The sequence below is a fragment of the Spinacia oleracea genome, chromosome 6, assembly GCF_020520425.1.
Source record: "Spinacia oleracea cultivar Varoflay chromosome 6, BTI_SOV_V1, whole genome shotgun sequence".
Lineage (NCBI taxonomy): Eukaryota > Viridiplantae > Streptophyta > Magnoliopsida > Caryophyllales > Amaranthaceae > Spinacia > Spinacia oleracea.
The window spans coordinates 129,953,253-129,976,772 of record NC_079492.1 but is presented as its reverse complement, the minus strand read 5'-3'; the positions used below and the strand labels follow the sequence as shown (position 1 = coordinate 129,976,772).

The window sequence follows — 23,520 nt, the reverse complement described above, 5'->3', positions numbered from 1 at the left end:
CCTTGCTGTTTGTGCGGCGCGCTTGGCTTGCTGGGCGATGGCCTGGCTTCGTGCTGGGCCTCGTCCGGCAGGCCTCGTCCGATGCTTATTCGTACGATGCGCTTCCGATTAAATTTCCGATTCCGGAATTCATTTCCGATACGAACAATATTTAATATTTCCGATTCCGGAATTAATTTCCGTTTCGAACAAATATTTAATATTTCCGTTTCCGGAATTATTTTCCGATTCCGGTAATATTTCCGATTCTGACAATATTTCCGTTTCCGGCAATATTTCCGATTCTGGCAATATTTCCATTTCCGATAATATTTTCCGATACGTACCATGTTTCCGTTTCCGGCAACATCTACGACTTGGATAATATTTATATTTCCGATACGATCCATATTTCCGTTTCCGGCAATATCATCGTTTCCGGAGTATTCATTTCTTGCCTGTGACGATCTTAGCTCCCACTGAAACCAAGATCCGTCGGTTCCGAATATTCATAGATAGAGTATCTAATGCCATTAGATACTTGATCCGTTTACGTACTATTTGTGTGACCCTACGGGTTCAGTCAAGAGTAAGCTGTGGATTAATATCATTAATTCCACTTGAACTGAAGCGGCCTCTAGCTAGGCATTCAGCTCACTTGATCTCACTGAATTATTAACTTGTCAATTAATACTGAACCGCATTTATTAGACTTAACATAGAATGCATACTTGGACCAAGGGCATTATTTCCTTCAATGATATGGACATATGGGTTTTGACATGGACTTGATGTAACACCCAGACAATTCTCTTTTTCTAAAATAACCCCTTTTATAAATATAACTATAGAGAATTATCAAAGTATTATCGCCCGTGTGAAAACGTAACGGCTTATTCAAAATTTTGCAGCGGAAAATATAAAACTAACTTTAGGTTTATAAATAATCAACTACATAGTTAATCCCAAAACCAATCAACGAAAATAAAGTCAATGTAGCTAGTTCAACAAGTTTAAAGTCCAATTAAACAAACCAAGTCCCTTAGCAAATCAAAATAAATACAAGCTCTCTAATCCCGATCCCAATGATGCATCATCTTCAAACCTGTAGATGGACAACGCTTATTGATCCTTAGAGACTGCTCACCAAAATGGGTCATCACAGGATCAATAAGGCATAGCCATGATCAACACACACAAACAAAGCACGTAATCAGCAAAACTGAGTACTACATACTAAAACAAAATAATCCTAACATGGTTCTATTAAACGAACAACCCTAACATGATACTAATAAAACGTAAGTAAGGATAACCAAAACATATTGACTTGAAGACTATATCCGACTGAACTAAAACTTTGTATCATTAACATTAATTAATTGAAATAGTTAATGGACCGAGTTGCTACTAGAAGCCTTCACTAAGGAAGACGAGGTACGAACGCGACTCCGTAACCCCAATGACCTGCGATATCGAGGAACTTTTGACTGAAATAGAACCGGTGATCAATCCGGCCCCAGAAAAAGCCATAGGCGACCTATGACCCCAACTCATGATTGTCCGTCACTTCAGACGTGCACAGTCTAAAGCTATTGCTACTCAGTTTCACTTTACATGATTTACAGATTAATACTTTGTTATGACTCAACAATCACATAGGTCATACAATCAGCAATTAATCACAACTGTTTTTATCTTGGAATTAAGTAAGTGGTCACAAAGGTATAAATCAAGAACTCATTCCAATTAATTCAACATTTCCTTTAACAATGATCAACCCCTGTATATGGTTATAAGGTTTCAACTTACTAAACAAGGCCCTCATAAAGTAGTGAAAAGCTAAAAGGGAACAACGATCAATCGATCTAAACCAATATATATAAAATAATCTAGTGTTCCCAACCAACATGTTTGCATCAATCATCCATACTAACATGTTATAATTCTCATAACGAAATATATGTTCAACATGTTCATCCAACAACATTAAACATGTAAATTCTAACATAAATTCATCGACAAATTCAACATGGTTTCAATAATAACACACATCACCAAGCACACAGGTATGTATGTACCTTGTGTAAACAAACTGATAGGCCACTTTAACACTTTCAAAAGTCGCCTAAAGAGAATTCTCCGCCTAAAACAACCTACAAATAATCCCAATCAATTCCTAATCATTCGCAACCATAATAAAGCATTCTAAGTACATCCTAAACATATTTAGAACCTTCCCCAATATCAAAACTTGAGTATTTGATTTCCTAGCATAATAATTATTGAATTAGTGATTGAAATTCGTTGAAAACTCTTCGCAAACATCATACTTTAAATTTTCAGCAATATAAATTTTTTTAAAAAAACTTCACCAAGACCAATTTACGTTCTTAGAACATTGAAACAATAAATTTAATAATCTCTAATCATCCTATACGATTTAAACCATTAAAGACTTAAAATTTATGATTTAGATAATTAATAATCATTATTTCAATGCATTTATAAAATCTGAAAATTAAACATATTATTTAAACATAATATATAATTCTGAAAATTTGCCAAAACCAACTTTTTATAACCTTTTTTGCGAGAAACAGCCTTTTAAATTTTTCGGATTTTTCATGAAATGACCCCGGGGTTTGCGTTAATGCACCAAATACCCCTAATGTTTCCCGAATGCACCAAATACCCCTGACGTTTTAAAAAATAACACAAAATGCCCTTAAGGCTAACGGACGTTAAGTCTCCGTTAGCGTATGTTTACTCTTTTACCCCTAATCAACCATTTTATCTATTAATTATAATATTAACCCTTAATTTAAGTAATTAAACCCAAAAAATAACCATTAACCCAAGAAAATTGATTAACCCCAAAACTTTTACTGGGGAATTCTTCTTCACTTTTGATCTTCAATTCACATCAATTCACCATCATCATTCATCATCATCTTCATCTTCATCTTCATCTTATTCTTTCTCATCTCTCACCACAATCATCCTTGAATCTATTTTTCACTCATGGATTGGCTCGAGCGCGACCCTCTTCCCATCTCCGCCATCGCGCCACCAAACAACAACACCAACAACAACTACAATATCAACCACAACATTAACAACAATAATGATCTGATGGACAGCGACGATGAACAAGTTAGAGTCCGATTCGTGAGTTTAGGGAAATCGCGACGTGAGAACAGAAATTTGAGAGATGGGTTTTCCAAATCAGGGAAATTTCTTTAAAAAAAACCCCTTGTATCATCTTCTTCAAAAACCCAGAAATTCAACATTCAATTTTTTCATCTTTGCTATAAATTAATCATCATCTCAATTTTTCTTTCGATTTTGTCATCTGGGTATTCTTTATTTTTGCTGCAAACTTACTCTTTTGATTGGTTAATGAGATAGAGAAGAGGAAAGGAGGAGAGAGATAATGGGTTGTGCTTCCAGTAAAAATGCGGATTCTAAAGCTAAGAGAGTTTCTCGTTGGCGTTCCACTGGCATTGTTGCTCTTCGTGACTGCAAATTAAAGGTCTAATCTTTTAAATTAATTTTAGGAAATGCAATTTGTGTTTGGGTTTTTCCAATTTTTCTATTTAGAATGTTTGTTTTTCTGGAAAAATTTTGCTTGATTATGTTTTTGTTACACTTATTTGATTGAGATAAATCTAAATGGTTTTTGTTTCAGTGTAAACCCATTTGTATAATGATATATTTGAATTTTATTTCCAATTTGGGAACTATGATTCATGTTGTTTGTTTGTTGGTTTTGGTTACTTGGTTAGTAACATTGGTGGGAGAGATTAGAAGCTGAAATTAGGGAATTATGAGGAAGTTTTCAATTTTTTGTGACGAATTTGTGGGATGAAGATGAACAATATGAAGAACAAGAAGTTGGGTACGGAATGGAGGAGGAGGAAGAAGAAGAAGAAGAAGAAGAAGAAGAAGAGGAAGAGGAGGAGAGAAAAAAAAGGAATAAATAAATAAATAAATAATGTTAACGGAAAAGTTAACGGAATGGACGGAAAATGGTCATTAAGGGCATTTGTGTTATTTTTTAAAACGTCAGGGGTATTTGGTGCATTCGGGAAACATTAGGGGTATTTGGTGCATTAACGCAAACCTCGGGGTCATTTCATGAAAAATCCGTAAATTTTTTGTTGCGAAAAGGACCTTAAACTAAAAAAAACTTGCGAGATACAACATTTTGTGTTTTATGGCGTTGAGCCGTTGACCACTAATTTTCGGCCTTGACTTCCCATGTGCAGGTCACATGTTTTCGTTTTTCCTTATTTATACCCATTTTCCTCCATATTTTCTCATATAAAAGTAGTTTATTAAAACCTAAAAAAAAAATACAATTGATTAATAATATACTTAGAAATCTCCTTATTTCGAAACCCTTACCTTTATAAACTTCATGCATATGGTAGAGATAATCTCAAGCTAATTGCCTATCTCCAACACAAAAATACATTGCTTAGCATTTTACATATAACTTCCACATACAAGAAAAAATGCCTAATTTCACCATCATTTTCCAATCAAATTAACAATATCCTTGATGTTTTTTGTAGAGTAAAAAACCTTAATTCCATGAACTCACTAGTTAAGGCTTAATTCGATGTTCATGGGCGACGGAGCTGAGGAGTAAAAGGTGCTATAGAACATGATTCGGGTTCTAGTTTGATTTGTTAGGTTATGATACATATGATATTACATAAATCATGCGGAAACAACCATTAACCCAGGAATACATATTATTTACACATAATCATATAGCATAATTTAGATGCATACTCTTTGTTGCGTGCCTTCCCTAGCTGCGCCCGAACCGAACAAGAACAAGTCTTTAGGACTCCAAGTGTCGTCCCTCCGTAGATAGTCCACAGTACGTCCGGATCCGCCTTAAGATTGACCAACTAGAATCGCCCTTAAGGTACTAGAATTTTCGGCACTTTTGAGCAAGATGTGTGGCTGAATTTTTCTCTCAAAAACTCACTTTGAATACTTTAAAACTCGTTATAAATTGTGAACCCAGGCCACATATTTATAGGGGTATGGAAAGAGAATTGGAATCCTATTAGGATACGAATTAATTAAATTAGAATTATATTAAAACTCTTATTTAATTAATTTATCAAATAGAATTAGGAATTTAATCATTAACCGAACTCTGCACGTTTCAGGAATCGTGCATGAACACAAACTCACACACACACACGGCAGCCACGATGGGCCGCCCATGCGTGTGCGTGCGAGCAGCAGCCCACGCAGCGAGGCCATGGCCTTGGCGCGCGCTGGGCCTGCCTTGCGGTGGGCCTGGGCGCTGCCTTGGCTGGGCGCTCGTTTGGCTGGGCGCGCGTTTGGCTGGGCGCGCGTTTTGGCTTGCTGGGCGATGGCCCAACTTCGTGCTAGGCCTTCGTCCGGCAGGCCTCGTCCGATGCTAATTCGTACGATACGCTTCTGATTAAATTCCCGGTTCCGGAATTCATTTCCGATACGAATAATATTTAATATTTCCGATTCCGGAATCAATTTCCGTTTCGAACAAATATTTAATATTTCCGTTTCCGGAATTATTTTCTGATTCCGATAATATTTCCGATTCTGACAATATTTCCGTTTCCGGCAATATTTCCGATTCTGGTAATATTTCCATTTCCAATAATATTTTCCGATACGTACCATGTTTCCGTTTCCGGCAACATCTACGACTTGGATAATATTTATATTTCTGATACGATCCATATTTCCGTTTCCGGCAATATCATCGTTTCCGGAGTATTCATTTCTTGCCTGTGACGATCTCAGCTCCCACTGAAACCAAGATCCGTCGATTCCGAATATCCATAGATGGAGTATTTAATGCCATTAAATACTTGATCCGTTTACGTACTATTTGTGTGACCCTACGGGTTCAGTCAAGAGTAAGCTGTGGATTAATATCATTAATTCCACTTGAACTGAAGCGGCCTCTAGCTAGGCATTCAGTTCACTTGATCTCACTGAATTATTAACTTGTTAATTAATACTAAACCGCATTTATTAGACTTAACATAGAATGCATACTTGGACCAAGGGCATTATTTCCTTCATGATTCAATTCAAACAATTGAGAATTGATTCAATACTGTTTTCATCCAAAAATTCGATTCAATTCAAACAATTGGGATAAAATCCTAACTTTCCTACATTGCAATTACACAAAATTAATTAACCAAACTTACCAAATTGTAGATAAAGAGTGTCGAGAATGATTGAATTGAGATAAAATCTACCTTGGAAGCAGGAATTTCAGCGAATTTTGCGTAACTGGGGAAGAACAAAGAGAGAATAAAGTTTGAGTTTTTTGTTTGGGTTAATTTTTTTTTGCTGGATTTTGGTTTTAAGGGAAAAAAAGGTGATATTAGCAAAACCGACGAATTCAATGGCAGAAATGAGTAGCCAACGCTGAAAAAAAACAAAAAGGTTGTTTCTCGCAATTTTTTTTAGTTAAGGTAATTTTTCGTAATTTTTTTAGAAGGTTGTTTCTCTAAACTAGGTTATAAAAGTTTGTTTTTGGCTAATTTGCCTTTTTGTTTACGGGAAAAAGGGTGAGGTTAGCAAAACCAACGAAGTCAATGCCGGAAATGATTAGTCAACGCCGAAAAAGACAAAAAAGTTGTCTCTCACAAGTTTTTTTTAGTTTAAGGTCCCTTTTCGCAATATTTTTTAAAAGATTATTTCTCGTAAAAAATGGATTATAAAAGGTTATTTTTGGTAAATTTGCCTTTAATTTTGGGTACTATATGGAGATACATTTTTCCCTAAATGCAGAATACCAATATCATTTAAAAACTAATCTTCCTAATTTGCCCTTGTTTTAGATGACATAAATTACATAATTCTTTAACATTCACCATGTTTCTACAGAGAAATGGACAACGATTAGGGGTGTCAAATCGGGTCATCGGTTCGGTTTCGGTTCGGGTTTATCGGTTCGGGTTGAAACCGGTTCATTTTGCTATCGGTTCGGTTCGGGTCGGGTTGAAAATTAAACGGTTCGGTTCGGGTTCGGGTTATGTAGTGCGGGTTCATATCGGATCGGGTTCATACCGGGTCGGGTTCATATCGGGTCGGGTTCATGCCGGGTCGGTTTCATGCCGGGTCGGGTCATATTTGGTCGGGTCAAAAACGGGTTAAGTTGGTTTCATATCGGTTCAGGTTCATATCGGTTCGGGTTATAATCGGGTCGGGTTCATATCGGGTCGGGTTCATATCGGATCGGGTCAGATCGGGTCGGATTGTAGTCGGGTTAGGTCAATTCGGTTCGGTTCGGTTCGTTAACGGGTTTAGCTGGATTGTAATCGGGTCGGGTTCATATCGGGTCGGGTTCATATTGGGTCGGGTTTATATCGGGCCGGGTTCGTGTTTAGTCAGATCAATTTGGATACAAATTACAAAAAATGTCGGGTTATTATTAAAATCACAATTTTCAATGCGCTTATATTATAATATCTACATTATTGCAGAAGCAAAGTGAAAAGGTAAAAGAGCCCATACAATTTGATTACGTGATTTATAACTAATGTTATTTTCTTTTTTGACGAACAACTAATGTAATAATGTTCACTATCCAATTAATTTCATAAACTTAATTAAGAAAAGTCAGTCGATGTCTTTTATTATGTCCTGTAGTATTTACCAATCATATTATTCAAATGGAATCAAAATCATCTATGCCCTCCCCTACCATGCCAGAGTATTATGAAACATGTATTGATGAACTAAATATTAATAACGTAGTAATTAATAATCGACAATGATGAATTAATACGTAATGAATTTGTAAATTTTGTAAATACAAGTTTGTCATACATTCATATTGGTTTAAACAGCAACGAGCCTAACATGTTCAACAACGGAACGAGACAAACAAGTTCAATTTTGTTAATGAATTAAGTTGATTCAATTAAAACAACATACCTTTTTTTATTAGTTCTTGGGTTATAAGCTTATAAGCTGGTATTGAATTAGATCAATATAGTTTAATGATTGATTAGACGATTAGTCAGTTGAATACGAGTCAATAAAAGAGTGCAAGACTAATAAAACAATACAAATTCATGAGTTTTATACTTTTATAACATTGTCAAGAATTAAGGAATATAACATTCTATATTTTATTACTCTAATAAGCTAATAACTGATGAATTGATGATTATAATTATTTTGAACTAAAAGTCCACAGAACTATAACTATGTAAGGATATAAATCTGTAACGATATAGTGTAATTATATAAGTATATAACTTTGTGAGATTATTAGTTTAAAACTATCTAATTAATTCTATATATTTATGAGATTATAAGTTTACAAGTATATAACTATGTATGACAGTAATTATATAACTATGTGAATATATAAATAACTTTATGAGACTATAGATCCGTTTACATCTATTTAATTGTACAAGACTATAACTATACAGTTAGGGGCGCTAACGAGCCAGTACGGCTCGCAAACTATTCGGATTTGGCTTGGTCAAAGCTTGGCTCGGAGGGGGTTGATTCGGTTTGTTATCCAACTTGGGTCTTAAATAATACTCCACTATACACTAAAGTCCCACATTGGTTAAGAAAACAAGCACCAATCTTATTTTCTTTATAAATAGCTACTACTCCTCCCCTCAGCTTAGAGTTTGATTTTGTACCACATTGGTTGGAAAAAAATCCCTTGTACTCTATTTTCTTCACAAAAGGAATGAAGTATATTTTAAAATATTTGATTATTCTTGAATTAAACTAATTAATAATATATTATTTAAATGCACTTAGAGTGTTGTTGTTATAATAATATTTCCTTTCATTGTTTGAAATTTTTTAAATAGACATGAAGTCCCACATTGTAACTTCAGTGAAGTTAAGAGTGAAACCAAGTTATATAAGAATATGTAGGGTAAATTTTTCTCTTAAACAAACATGGAGTCCCACATCGAAATTTTAGCCAATGCTAAGAGGGAAACCAAGTTATAAAAACATACGAAGTATGTAGGATGACTTAAACAAAACATGGAGTCCCACATTGAAAACATAGCAATGCTAAGAGAGAAACCAAATTATAAAAGCATATGATGGGTAGCTTTAGTTTTTGACTTGAGCCTAAGCCCAACTTTTTCAAACTAAGTTTCGAGCCGCGACTCAAGCCCAGCTTGGACTCAAGCCGAGTCCAAATATTGGAGGCTTGTCGTGCTTGACATCCACTAGTTTCGAGCCGAGCCGTGCCTTAGCATGTCTCGGTTTGGTTTGTTAACATCCCTACCATACAGTAATATATCCTATTGGAAATATATATGTCAGTTACTCGTTTGATTAACAACCGTTCAAACAAAATCTAATAATTTTATAAAAGAAATTTGTAAACTGTAATCTTTTAATTCCAATCATCATAATTTTATTTTTTTCTTGATTTTTAATTTAGTTGTTTTTATTAATATAATTATCTCGCATTATACGTTTAAAGAATGTTGCATAATATGTTTAATTTGTCCCGTAATTAATCTAGGAATTAAGATATAAATATTCATTCCAAGTGCAACAACATAATAAAGAGCTTGCAAGTTGGTGACAAAACTCGTAATTAGGACTTCATAATACGGAGTAATTGGCTGATGAATTCGTTTAATTCATTTGATATCTTAGCATTTCGGCTCTGTTTGGTATGGCGGAAAACATTTCAAGTTAAAACTTATTTTCGAGGCGGGTTATAAACGGTTTGAATTAAACAGGTAGTAAACGGGTTATGGATTGTAAACGGTTCGGGTTGTAAACGGTTCGGGTTGAAACAGTTCGGGTTGTAAACGGTTCGGGTTGAAATAGTTCGGGTTGTAAACGGTTCGGGTTGATACAGTTCGGGTTGTGAACGGGTTTTTCCCGGGTCGAAACGGTTCGGGTTGAAATAAATCGGGTCATTAACGGTTTTCGGGTCCATTCGGTTCGGGTTGACGCGTGGCGGTTTGTTATCGGGTATCGGGTCTTAATCGGGTTAATGTTTTCGAGACGGTTCGGGTTCGGGTTGAATATTATCGGTTCGGTTTAGTTTCGGGTTTCAATTAACGGGTTATTAACGGTTCGGATTCTTAACGATACGGATTAACCCAGCGGGTTCAACGGTTCGGGTTGAGAATTGACAGCCCTAACAACGATGATGACTATGTCATGATGATTATAACAACAAATGAATCTTTTTTGCATAATCACCTTATATTGCTATCAACAACAAGAACACCCAAATTCCATTTATGAACTTGAATAACAACTATCAGAAACAAATCCCAGACCTATTGAGAAGCTGTTATAAATTTTCCGAAACAATGAACAACTGCCGGACGGTGTTTACGGAGCTCTTGGCCAACTATCGGTTTGAAGGTGCGGAGCCCCTGAATAGCTGTCGGATTGCTTTTCCGGAGGTCCTGACAAGGTGCCGAATTTTTTTTCCGGTGCTTTCGATTTGGTGCCGGACAATTTTTTTGGGATTGTTAGGGTTCGAACATGGGACCATCAAGAAGTATAGTAGAAAACTTACCATCTTAGCTAAGTATTAGTTATGTCTTTTAACTCTACTTTAATATATTTAAGTTGGATAAAATTAGTGTGTATTTATACTATTTTTTCACACGTGTTATGTTATTTGCTAATTTTTACACCATAGTGATTGCAAGAAAATGTAATTTTGTTACCATTATTGAAAATGGTTTCGAATAATTACCACATCTTTTATTGTCCATTTTTCACATATATGGATCATAACATATATACAAATACTAACAACCCAAAAAGTTTTAAGAACACTATTACTAAAAAAGATACTACGTATAGTGACAGATCTTAGACACTGTTATGAGGGGGGCAGTAGAAAAATTAAACAGTATAGTATGTAATTTAAACAATTATATACAAATTTTAGAGGGGGTCGTAACTAAAAACACACTACAAAAAATTCCGTGGCGGGCCCACCCGCGCCATATAGAACATCCTCCACTGACTACGTACAACACACCAAATCCAAATAAAATAAACGATTTTCGGATAGTTATTAATAAAAAAAGTCAAACTCGCATACCAACACGTGTAAGTAGTGCGTAGAAAAATGCTTCATATAATATTTAACGTTGTAATTCGGGACATCGCCTGGGACAAACACTGGTTATCAATTAAAAATTGAACCACAAAATAGCTTGTGTAGCAAAGAGGGAGAAATCAATCATTCATCAATGACCGTTTTTAGTTAGAGATGAAGAGAGTTAGGGATAATGGTTGTGATTACTAAGGCTGAGAGAAAAACGTACCAGGAGTCTAAGAGGCTAGAGAAAAAAGGTTATTTTAGTCATTAAATCTTTAGGGTTTTCTTTACTGTTTAGTACTTGCGTTAATTTTTTTTAACTTTTAAGTTTAGGTGATTATTTGTTTGTTTGTTTTTTTTTTTTTTTTTTTTTTTTTTTTTTTTTTTTAATTTTTAATTCTCTCTCTTCAAAATCCAACTCGCAGAATCGCAGGAGAGCTGCTCTTCATCTCCCTCCTCTGGCTTCTGCTTCCAGTTTCCAAACTCGTTCGACGGAGGAGTTAGGATTCCCTCTTCCTCTTCCTCCTCCTAAACCCGTCTGCAAAACCACCACATTCTAGTTTTATTACCACCTCTACTCGGCGGCGCCTCTGCCATTGTGGATAAAAAACCTCCACTTTTCAATCTGGGGGACTTCGAACCACCTCTCGTTCTCAGCGGCTACCATTCCCGGTGTTGAAGACAGTGTATGGATTCTTTTCCTAATATATTTTCATCACATTTCTATTTTGTATCGTTCTTTTTTTTTAAAAAAATCTCTTGATTTAATTTGTATTTATAGATCCAGAAACTATTTAATTGCGTTCTGTTGCCTGCTATCATGGTTTCAGATGATGAAATCTTGTTAAATATATTCGTTTGGGTTTTTGTATTGCCTTTATTTTGGTGATTTTTTGATGTCTATTTACATACTTATTCTATACCCACTTCATAGTTGTAGTTGAAAATCATATTATCCATCTTTTTACTTTGTTAAAAATTAAATCAATCCCCAAAATTTGCAGTTTGACGAAGTTAAACAGCTCATTCGAGTGTTTGGTGAATAGCGCGTCTCATTGAGCTGGTTGAAATTTAGTAGCTATTAGCCATCAGATGTTTACCAACACGTCTAATATAAATATCTAATCCAATCAGCTAGTTAAAGCCACTAAGACTATCAGCTAGTCAAACTAATTAAGTAATTATTGCAAGCAGTTACAGTTAAAAGCTAACCGCTATGTGCCACATTGAGCTGATATGTTCCAATTTTCCATTTACCTTTTTTCCGAAACAAAATCTATTATGCCTAAATACCAGATATTTTGTTTTGGAAGAGGGGGTTTTTAAGGCTTAAAATTCTCGATAAACTTAGGTTTGATTGTGAATATTATTAGGCGTCCGACTACAGCAAAGGTGTAGTACGAATTTAATATTAGTAATGAATCATTCTTTTCAATAATCACTTAACCTTGATATGACATGCTCAATTTCCTTGAATGTTTAGTAAATTTGAGTGACCTAAATGCCCTGCTCATGCAGGTTTGATTTGTCAATGGGGATCATGTGAAGCATGTCCAGCAGATTGTCTACTAGACTGTTGAATATATGCGTGTCTTCTTTCTGTAAATTACAAAGAATGGACAAAGCAGAAGCAGTTTTAATTGATGGTATAAGGTTAGGGGTTCTCCCAGATGTGGTCACTTATAATGCCCTCGTTGGCGCCTACTGCCGGTTTGTTGGCATTGATGAAGCTTATGCTGTTATCCATCGGATGCAAGTTGCAGGTATTAAGCCTGATGTGTTTACTTACAATTCATTGCTAGCGGGTGCCAGCAGGAAATGCCAACTATCACTTTCCCTTGATATATTTGAAGAAATGCTGAATTTGGGTATTTCACCAGATTTGTGGAGTTATAATACATTGATGCATTGCTTCTTCAGATTAGGAAAACCAGATGAAGCCTATAGGGTTTACAGAAATATTATTATTAATAATCTCTGTCCTGATAGAACTAGTTTCAATACATTGCTTAATGGTCTATGTAGGAATGGGTATACTGATACCGCCCTGATGTTGTATAGGAACCTGAAACGTCAGGGTTGCCAACTTGACCTGACAACGTATAATATTCTTATTAACGGGCTATGCAAAGTAGGTAGATTGAAGGCAGCTAGGTGGATGCTCAAAGAGCTTGGCGATTCAGGTTACATACCCAATGCTATTACTTACACTACAGTTTTAAAATGTTGCTTTAGGTGTAAAAATTTTGAAGAAGGCTTAGAGGTTTTCTGGGAAATGAAGAGTAAAGGTTATACTTTTGATGCCTTTGCATATTGCACAGTTGCAGGAGCTTTTGTTAAGAAAGGCAAGCTAAAAGAGGCAAATGATTGCATAGAAACAATGTTAAAAAGTGGGATTTCACCCGACATTGTGACTTATAATACTTTATTGAATGTGTATTGTAAAGCGAGGAAGTTTGAAGCTGCGTATAACCTGTTGGATAATATAGAGAAAGAAGGCTTAGAATGTGACAACTACACTCATACCATTTTGATTGATGGACTGTGCAAGGCAGGGAATGTTGAGGAGGCTCGGAGACATATAAAATTAATAAGCTCAATAGATTCTAATATAAACGTGGCAGCCTTAAATAGCTTGCTTGATGGGATGTATAAAGCAGGCCATGCCTATCATGCGATGAATATATTTAAACTAATGAAGATGAAGGATGAATTTACTTATTCCTCCATGGTGCACAATCTTTGTAAGGAAAGGAAGTTTAGGAGTGCATCTAGAATTTTATTGTCTTGTCTAAAGAATGGAATGAACATACTTGAATCTGCTGAGAGAGCAGTTATTAGAGGTTTTCGTGCTTCGGGATTAAGGAGAGGTGCAACAAAACTCCAATCAAAGATCAGAATGGCAAAATTCTTACGTAAGAGTTGTACAGAACATTCTTTTGGCAGAAAACGTTGTTAAACTGTTAATGTCCACTCTTGCCTTTACTTTTGTGTAGTATATGAGCTATTGATCGCGAAATGCAAGAGAATCCTTTTGGGTTAGGCATATCACTACTCCTTTCTTTTGATTGCCCTATTGTCATGGCCATGGGACCATTTGGTATGTATTTATCCTTAGGTATTGAAAGTCAGAAAGAACGAAGGCATCTGATGAGCATTGTTGCTGCTGTGACTCTGTCTTAGAAGGAACTATGATCTCCCAGGTCACATCAACGACTATGGATCAGCTGATGAGCTATTTGAAGTATAATTTTATACCCTTATCTTGCCTTTCTTTCAGTCATATTTTGCTTGTGCACTCCTTAAGTGCTTGACTAAGTGCTTTTGCAAGCTTCAAACATCTTGTCGTGGCAGACAAGTACATTATGAAGGAAGGCTAAGCACATAAAGGTCAAAACAACCAAACCCAGGGTGCCTCCTGATCTTGAAGTCTAGTTTTGAAAAAAGGTAACAGGAGATCTTCGAAATTGCTCAAGGTCCTGGTATGGCCGAAAGCCTAAAAAACCTTGAAAAGGGGAAAGTAGCATATGACCTTCTGGGAGTAACTGAGTGAATGAAAGCATTCAGCGAGAAGCTGTGGGGTAAAAGATGTTGGTGTAATCCAGATCCCAGCTTTCTTATGCATCCAGACAGACCTCCATGTTGACCGTGCTAAAACAGGGAGAATTGAAGGTCAGTTTTGAGCTTCAACTGTCATGGTGAACTCTGCTGAAAAAGGTGTGGTGCTTGCAGTCAAATGTGATGGTTTGTTATAGAGGAACTAATGATTTTATCGCGGATCCCAAGAACTTGGAATGGACTATCTCTCTAATTGTCCCGATGCAGGCTTGCAGCTGATGACACATCCACTGTAACAGCCTAATGAGAGGAAGTTGGATGGTTTTGAGAGCTGATTCTGTGTAATGCAAATACAGCAGTTATAGTGCGAGTGGATGAATCTTTATGGAGGTCCGCGATGATTGTCAAGTGTACTGTGTGGTGGACCCACAAAATGCATCTCGTCATTTGGAGGAGTTGCTAGAACTGCTGGTTGCTATTGTGCTAAAGCAAGAGGAAGCAACAATTTGCGATTGATTTGACACCATTCCGTGATTTGGAAAACCTTTTGAGTATTGGTTTTTAACCTCAGATAGTAATTCATATGTGTAATTGAGTTTATCTAGTGCTGCCATTTGATGAAGTCAGTAGTAGTGTAATTAGATTCGTTTGTTGAGAGCCTTACTCTCTTCAAAGTGATCGGAACCGATATATTGCTACCTGCTAATAACCTTGTTTCGATGTATAAATGAAGTTCTCAACTGTTTCTCACTCAGTCTCTATCCCCTCTACCATCCTTGTGAAAATTGCCAGTTTTCAGTCGCATAGAATTTGTTCTGCCAAGGAACTGGACTGCTAGTTTGTTCTATTGGTGAGCGAGACCGGTTTCTTTTAGAATACACTTCCATCATTTTAAAAGTATGTTTTTGTATGATTGTACAAGTCTTATGCTGTCTTGGTAGCGTGGATCATTTGCTACAGGTGAAATATAGTACGTGGTAATGTAGTTCTTATGCTGTCTTGGTAGCGTGGATCATTTGCTACAGGTGAAATATAGTACGTGGTAATGTATTTCACTGCTCCGCTGAGGTAACTGCTGGTCCACATGGGCTGCAAGCTGCAAGCATACAAGGAAGCTTGTAGGGGCTGGTATGCGCGTGGGACCTGGAAGGGCAACCGGACAAGGTGATAGTACTTTGAAAGTTAAACAATGGAAGCTGCTACATTTTGAAACAAGGTACCCTTTACTATTTCCCCCCCCTATGTTTGATAGTTTTGAAGTTTTGATTGATAGAAGGTGATTGGTTTGATATTGCTATCGATATCTTATATTAGACCTTGTCGGCAAAATACTTGGTATTATTGATCTAGTCTCTTTAACATCAACCTAGATACATCAGAAATTGTGTAGACATCTTAATATGTATATATAAACTAAAAGCAGAAAATAAAGGAATAATTGATTATGATATGATAATTGCTTATATGATCGGCATTCTTCCAATGGATTCAGGTTGAGGACATTGTGGATACAGGGAACACCTTATTGAAGCTCATAAACATTTGAAATCAAAGGGAGCATCTTCTGTATCATTGTGTACCTTCCTTAATAAGCCATCTATTGAGGATTTGAGGTAAATTCCCATTGATCTCTGCCTCTGCCTGATATAGGTGTTTCTGAAAGATTGCTGGTGATGAACCGAATGAAACTCAAGGAGATTTCAAAATTTGATTAGTATGGCATAACCTACATCAAGAAGGTCAATGCTTCAGTGATTTCTTTATTTTTTTCTTTTAATCATCTTAATGAGTTTTGAGACTTGAGAGTACAATAATTAGATTAAATCAAAAGTTAAAAGCTTGTAGATGTTAAATATTACCACCAAATTTGTTCTATCCTTGTGCCTTGTTGTAAAAGCTCTGAATTTGACGCAGTTGGCAAACCTGTTTTAGTTGCAGCCTTGCAACGGTGCAACCTACAGTGTGGCAGTGCCTTATAATGTATTGTTAATTTTGTAATTTATAACACACAAATAGAAATGCTAATTAATCAGTTTTCTTTATCTATCTGATTCTTAAACCTAAGGCACTTCAATTTTTATGTGAAAATTCTAGCCTCTTGATCAGAGGAAGTTAGTCGTCATTATGTGATTGGGACTAAACTCAGTTTTAATAGTTTGACTTGTTCAAATAAGCTCTTGTTTTGACTAAGAAAGTTCAGTGAGTGAACCATGTCCATTTCATTCATTTTAACATTATAAGATCTGTTCTGGAGATTTGCGTCATCACATCATTTGGTGTTTGCCTCGGTTCATGGGGAATTTCTGTATTGGGTTACTTCTAAATTTTGAAATGCCTCTGTTTTGTGGACCTTGTGGTTGTTAATCTGAACTGAATTGAAATCGATCACCAATATTAAGATTGTTTGATTGTCTGGCGTTGCTGCTTGCTGGTAATGTAGTTGTTGTAAGAGATTGCTCAAAAGAGAAACGGTTACAACAGCTCATCTCTTTGAGAAGAACCTTCTTAACTTATAACCATGCGGGTTGTCAAAATACTACTGGTGAATTAGCTCTTAAATGGATGGAAGTTCTGCTCTTAGTGATGCTAGAGTCTGTTAATTGTTTGTAGTTGCGTTCCTTTAATTCAATGAACTATTGTGATTCATAAAAAATTATACAAGTATGTCTAAATTATACAAGTATGATACATCAGATGACGGTAATTAAAATTTTGTCGGCTTATATTCTAGAGGCTATAATGTCTAACGATCTTAGACTCTGTTTGTTTCAACGGAAAACCTTTTCAACAGAAAATGATTTTCCATGGAAAACAATTTTCAAGGGAAAACATCAAAGGGAAATAGTTTTCCTTTGTCTGTTTCCTTACAAGAAAAGTTATGAAGAAAAAGAATAAAGAAGTGGAAATGAGAGGAGAGAAAAGGAAATGTAAGGGATTTGGGTGGAAAATTTGGCATTCCTTATTTGTTAGTTCATTTATTGCTTTTGGATGAGCAAATGAACAAAAAAAAAAAACAGTCTTAAGCCATACCTAGCTCTTAGTACACATAGGGTGCATGGTTATTAAAATCGCGATTCAAATCGTAGAATCTTACGATTCTACGATTTAAATATTGTCAACGATTCGATTTACGATTCTACATGATTCTACACTTTTTTCTTGAATAGCGAAAATCTCGTACATTTAAATCACGCTGAGAAAGATATTAATCGATAAATGTTGTTAATTATTGCTTATTTAGGTATTAAAGAACTATATATTTCAATTATTAAGTTTTTTTTTACCTATAATATAAGCATTTTAAATGAATTTTAAGAATAAAATCTTGATTATCTTGTCCGTAGAATCTTACGATTCTAGGATTCGATTTTACGATTCGATTCTAAGTGTCTCTTTCGATTCAAAGTAGAATCACGATTTTAATAACCTTGATAGGGTGTATCATGTACAGTAGATTTTGCATATATATCTTCTTGATTGCTGACAAACTTTTATAACTTTTTTTCCCGTAAGGCAAGAACACTACAATTCTGCTGCTAAATTGGGACGGAAGTTTGAAACAACTGCGCGTTTTGATCATATTTATGGTTGGCCACGCGTTTTGATCTACGTTGGTTTAGGCGGAATCATGTTGATTTTTGGATAATTTCTGTTCCGGGTGTGGAATGAGAACAACTGACTATGGGATACTTGATTCCTGTTGAGAGTACCGGTTGATATCTGCACAACAGAATGGATTAACTAGCCTCGGGGGTGGTTCGAGGATCCCCCCTCCGATGCTTAAGTAAGATTACTGAGGGATTAAGAGGTGATTAAGAGATAATCAGAGAGTAAGAAAGAAGTGTGTTTAAGTGTTTGTGTACCTCATAGCAATAAATGAGGTGCTCCTTATATAGACTAATCCAAGGGTACGATCAGGTGGGTCCCTTGTAGTTGGATAGCGACCTGTTGATAGTGACCCTTGGTTGGTTGTCCTCTGTGATAACGCCGGTAAGGATCCTCAAATATTGCCGGTAGGTGTTGTTTATCTAAGATGACCAGATTACTTGCAGGTTGAAGTTTACCTACGGGGAGTTCTGCCGGTACCCAGTGGTGCCGGTAGGACACCCCGTACAACTAGCCCCCTCAGAGTAAGCGCATACATGACAATTGCTGCGCTTGCTCTGAATAATGGGAAAAAATGAGTATTATTTTGATACCTGGTGGTACAACTAGCCCCCTCAGAGCGAAGCGCGGGCGTTGACTGTGTTGCGAGTGTTTCTGAGGAAAGACCTCGAACAGTTTGCCGACTGCCTTCGCTCTGAAAGAAGGTTTTGACGGCTAGGTCATTTGAAAAATATTTGGACGACTAGCCCCCTTGAAAAACATTTGGACGACTAGCCCCTTTGAAACATATTTGGACGACTAGCCCCCTTGAAAAATATTTGGACGACTAGCCCCCTTGAAAAATATTTGGACGACTAGCCCACTTGAAAAATATTTGGACGACTAGCCCCTTTGAAAAATATGTGGACGACTAGCCCCCTTGAAAAATATTTGGACGACTAGCCCCCTTGAAAAATATTTGGACGACTAGCCCCTTGAAAAATATTTGGACGACTAGCCCCCTTGAAAAGATTTGGACGACTAGCCCCCTTGAAAAATATTTGGACGACTAGCCCCCTTGAAAAAGATTTGGACAACTGGCCACCTTGAGGATACTTTGGATGACTAGCCACTTTTTGAATTTTTTACCTTACAAGTGGCGGGAGATTGCTACCCACGTTCTTCCACGTGGCCTTCATCCAGTGCCTTATTTCGTGCGCTTATTTTGGGCCATTGATTTCGAGTGTAACTGACCTTTTAACTGCTTGACTTAAGGGTCATGACCTTTCGTATACCCCCCTTTGACCTATAAAAACCCATAACCTCTTCGAGATTTTGCCATTTCACCCACTTTTTCTCCTGAAATTCCGACTTTTCTCTCTCTCTTCCCTTAGGGTTTTTCGCTGAACTTCGCTGCTGTTTGATTTTCAAGCCTTTGCTGTTGTGGTGGTTTGAATTTGACAAGGTTACTAGCCTCCCTTTTTATTGTTACTGAATTTCGGGTTCTTCTTCCTCTCTTTTGTTTTTGTGTTTGATTTTTCTTCATTTCTGTGTTTTTTGTAGGTTCTTCCTGTTTTTCTCTTTCGCGTGCTTCATTTGTATTTCAAACTCCAGAAAAATAGTAGGTACCCCCTCTTCTATTCTGCTCCTCTTTGTTTTCTTAGTTGTTTTTGCTTTTCTGCTATGTTAAACTTATTATCCGCCGCCTTCAAAAATGACCAAAAATTTGGGTGGGGACAATCCTTCTTCTCAACCTTCCGGGTTTACCGGTTGGAGTGTTCCCCAAGAGAGTAACTGTAGTTGGGCCCAGGAGAGGCCGCCTTCTCGATCTAATTTGGACTGCCATTCGTGAGATATACGACGAAGTCAGGCTGAGAGAGAGCGTTGTTATGCCCTACATCATCTACGGGCTCGAATGATAAGGGAAATGAGGTCTCATGAGCGTCCTATTTCGGCTACTGAGCCTGTTTTAGATGTTTCCCCTATTTCGGTGCGATATTATATTCGCTCTTACCGGGAATTTTTGGATTCCGCCGGCAGTGGCCACGGGCAGTATGGAACTAATACTGGCAACTTCGGTGTTTATTTTGGTCAGGCTGATAGGATGGCTTCAGAACAACCGGCTAGCACTAGCGGCCGCTGCCCTGGTAAAGAGCCTGTGACTGATGACATAGATATGGCTACCGGCGAATACTCCGATGGTGATTCCATCTTCGAGGATTCCGCCGGTAAGGATGTTGATGAACATAGGGGTGGTGATGGTGATGAAGCTGGCGTTTCTGGTAGGAATGACACAGACGTCGGTAACGATGGTATTGGTTCAGATGATGATGATCCCGCCGACGTGATAGTGGCCGAAGTTCTTGCGGATGAGGCTAAGGAGCAGCCTTATTTTACCGATGACTCCACGGATGTTCATAGGAGAGAAGAGCTTCCTCCTTTAGATAGTCTTCCTCGTACGACCGAGATTTTGACGACGTGGCGTGATTTGATCATAAAGAAAAATCATGTGGTTCATGGGGGGACTTTTCTTGGATTGCCGGCTGAATATAAGTTGGTAGTGCCGCCTGAAGGTGCTACTATTTTTGATTGTCCTCCCGGCCATATTGCTGTGTACGCGAAGCATTTCGATTTTGGGCTTCTCTTTCCTCTGCACCCTTTTGTTGAGAAGATATTTCGGGCTTGGAATGTCTGTTTGGCTCAAGTTACTCCTACTACCATCAGAACTGTTATTTCGTATGTCTGGCTGTGTCTGTTTAAACAATGGCCGCTGACACTGTATTTATTCAAGCGGCTGCTATGGTTGAAGAAGGATGGTGAGACAGGGTGGATGTCGGCGTATAGGCAACGAAAAGGAAGACTGTGCATCCTCCTTTGTCGAGCTGCAAAGATTGGCAGGATCGTTTTTATTTCGTTCAAGTTCCTGACGACTTTTCTCTTCGACGGACTTTTACTAAACCCAGGGCTCGAATGGAGCAGTACAACCAGCGAGGTTTGGGCCGGCTGGAGAGAAAAGCTTTTGATTATCTGGCGTGCGACATTTTAGATGTCGGCCTCAGCAAAAAGCAGGCTGTAAATCGAAATTGGCTTCCTAATGCCTATTATATTTTGGGTAGCCAACCCTTGTCTGCTGTCGGCCTTTGCAACACCCACTGCTTTGGTAAACATATTTTTAGCTGAATGGGATGTATTTATTTTTGCTATTTTTAGTTTTATGTATTGCACAAGTTAGTTGCCGACTTTAATTGTGTCGTTGTCTTTGCAGGTACTAAAACCTTGGATAGAGATATTTTTGGTTTTGACGAGAATTGGAGACCTGTGTGTACGCAGCCTCCGCCGCCTAAAGGAAAGTACGACACAATATCAACGTACTCCACACGAGCCTCCTCCCGTCGCTCAGCTGTTACCGTTGCTAAGAACCGTGTTGGTACCGGTTCTAAAACTAAATCCTCATCTGCTTCTATTTCGAAAACTGCGCAACCGTCCAATATGCAATCCAATCCAACTGGCCGTGGTGGAAAGAGCCGAAAGAGATCATCGCTTACTAGTGGGCGTTCTGATCCTAATTTGAAATCTAAGGCTGCTGGCGGCGATGATGTTTCGGCTGCTGTTGACATGCACTAATTCCCTGCTGACGACACTCTCAAGAAGACAGCGGATTCTACTGTTGTGGTTCATCCATCTCCGCAGCCGTCCATTGAGATTTTGGACATAGAGGGTGGTGGAGGCGAAAATGAGCCTCCACTTCAGCATTGTGCTACGTCGGCTGCTGTGACAGGGGGTAATTCCAGTATGCCCCCTGTGAGTCGTAGTGAGAATAGATCGGGTGATTCTCGGTTGAATTACCATCTGCCGCTGCGTACCGGCGGTTGGATTGAGGACACCCCTTTCAAAATCCCGCCGGCGATGAAGTCATGGTTCGGGTCGCCTGGTGGTGAGCCTACCGACCAATTCTACCCCAACATTGATCTTCTATGTGGGGAGTCGGTGGCAACTGATTCTGCTAAAGACGGTGGGGATTTGGGCTACCGCGCTTTTCGGGATCTGATTACTCCCGCTGACAGGCCACAGGGTCAGATTGACGCCCCTGCTGCTCAGCATTTCAACAATTTGTACAAGGTATTTCTTGCTTAATTTGATACAACTTTCTAGCCGGCTATCTTTGGTTATTAATCCGCTTTTTGTTTTGCTTTTTAGGCTGTTCAATCCAGCATGGATTTGTACTATGTCTATCATTGGAACCAGATGCAGCTGACGCAGAATAGCATTGATATGGCCGAGTTGAAGAAGCGGGCTGAGGCGGCTGAAGCTGCTTTGAAGGATAGCGCGAAGAAGTTGGAGACTGCTTCTTCAGATTTGGAGGCGGTGAATAAGAGGCTGGAAGATGTCGAGCCGAAGCTGAAGGCTGAGACTGAGAGAGCAGACGACCTGACTCAGCAGCTAATCGATCTTAATCGTGGTTTGCCTGGAGTGAAGAAGACTGCCGCCAAGAGGGCTGTTGATAAGCTTCTCCAGTCTGACTGGTTTAATGATCTTCTAACTCTGCGCCATAATGGTGGTTGGTGCGCTGCTCATCGGGTTGTTTGCAACCTGAAGAAGCTGGATGAAGATGCCTGGCAGGAGTTCGAAGATGCTTATGAGGAGAAGGAATTATATAAGACCGCAACCGGCTTTGAGCCGCAGGAGCTACCGGAGGCTGTGATTCGCAATGCTAATCAGAGAACCTTGCCCCCATTGCAAGTTCCAGAAGAAGCCTACTGGTCTGGTGATGAACATGCCGTTTGACGGTCTTGGCAGTTATCGCCTTCCTCTTCTTGCGGATCTTCTACTTTTCCCAGTCGGCCTCATACATGTTAAGATTTTTTAGTTTGGGCGGTTGGCTTTTGACTTTTTGACAAATGCTGTTAGGGCACTTAATGTTGATGTAATATATTTTAGAACATCGAATTATTGTAGAGGTGTCGGTTTTTAATCGACATCCTTTGTGCCTTGTGATCAGCTAATCACTTCGTAAGATTTTTTGGTGATGGCTGTCGGTTTTTCGTGTTTTCTTTTGTAATCGTGCTTATGACTAGTAATACGATTGCTTATTTTGCCGTTTATCTTTGCCGTTTATATTTGCCATGTTTTCGTTAAAAATATGCTTGTTATCGGCTTTTTCGTGATATTATTTTAATGTGTTTGAACACCATGCTTTACACTCGAGTCCCGTACGACCTTTATTATTTTTTACACCCTTTCTTGAATGCTACGCTTCACAATGGAGTGCCCTTTAATCAGCATTTATTTTC

The 23,520-nt window shown here is 37.9% G+C and overlaps 1 protein-coding gene across 3 annotated transcripts; it reads left to right on the top strand.

The window, feature by feature from the left end:
- Positions 1-11,325: 11,325 nt before the first annotated feature.
- LOC110778895 (uncharacterized) lies at positions 11,326-23,338 on the top strand. Of its 3 annotated transcripts, none has more exons than XR_008923443.1 (4): positions 11,326-11,340; positions 11,512-11,772; positions 12,605-15,860; positions 16,137-16,688. XR_008923443.1 is itself a non-coding variant. In XM_056831573.1 (4 exons), the coding sequence occupies exons 3-4, from the start codon at positions 22,022-22,024 to the stop codon at positions 23,012-23,014; spliced, it is 915 nt and encodes a 304-aa protein (XP_056687551.1). In that variant the 5' UTR covers positions 11,477-11,772; positions 12,605-15,860; positions 16,137-22,021; the 3' UTR covers positions 23,015-23,338. The 3 variants fall into 3 exon arrangements, 1 of the variants encoding a protein (XP_056687551.1); XM_056831573.1 differs by lacking the exon at positions 11,326-11,340 and adding an exon at positions 22,427-23,338 and having other exon boundaries at positions 11,477-11,772; positions 16,137-22,348; XR_008923444.1 differs by lacking the exon at positions 11,326-11,340 and having other exon boundaries at positions 11,491-11,772.
- Positions 23,339-23,520: the final 182 nt, after the last annotated feature.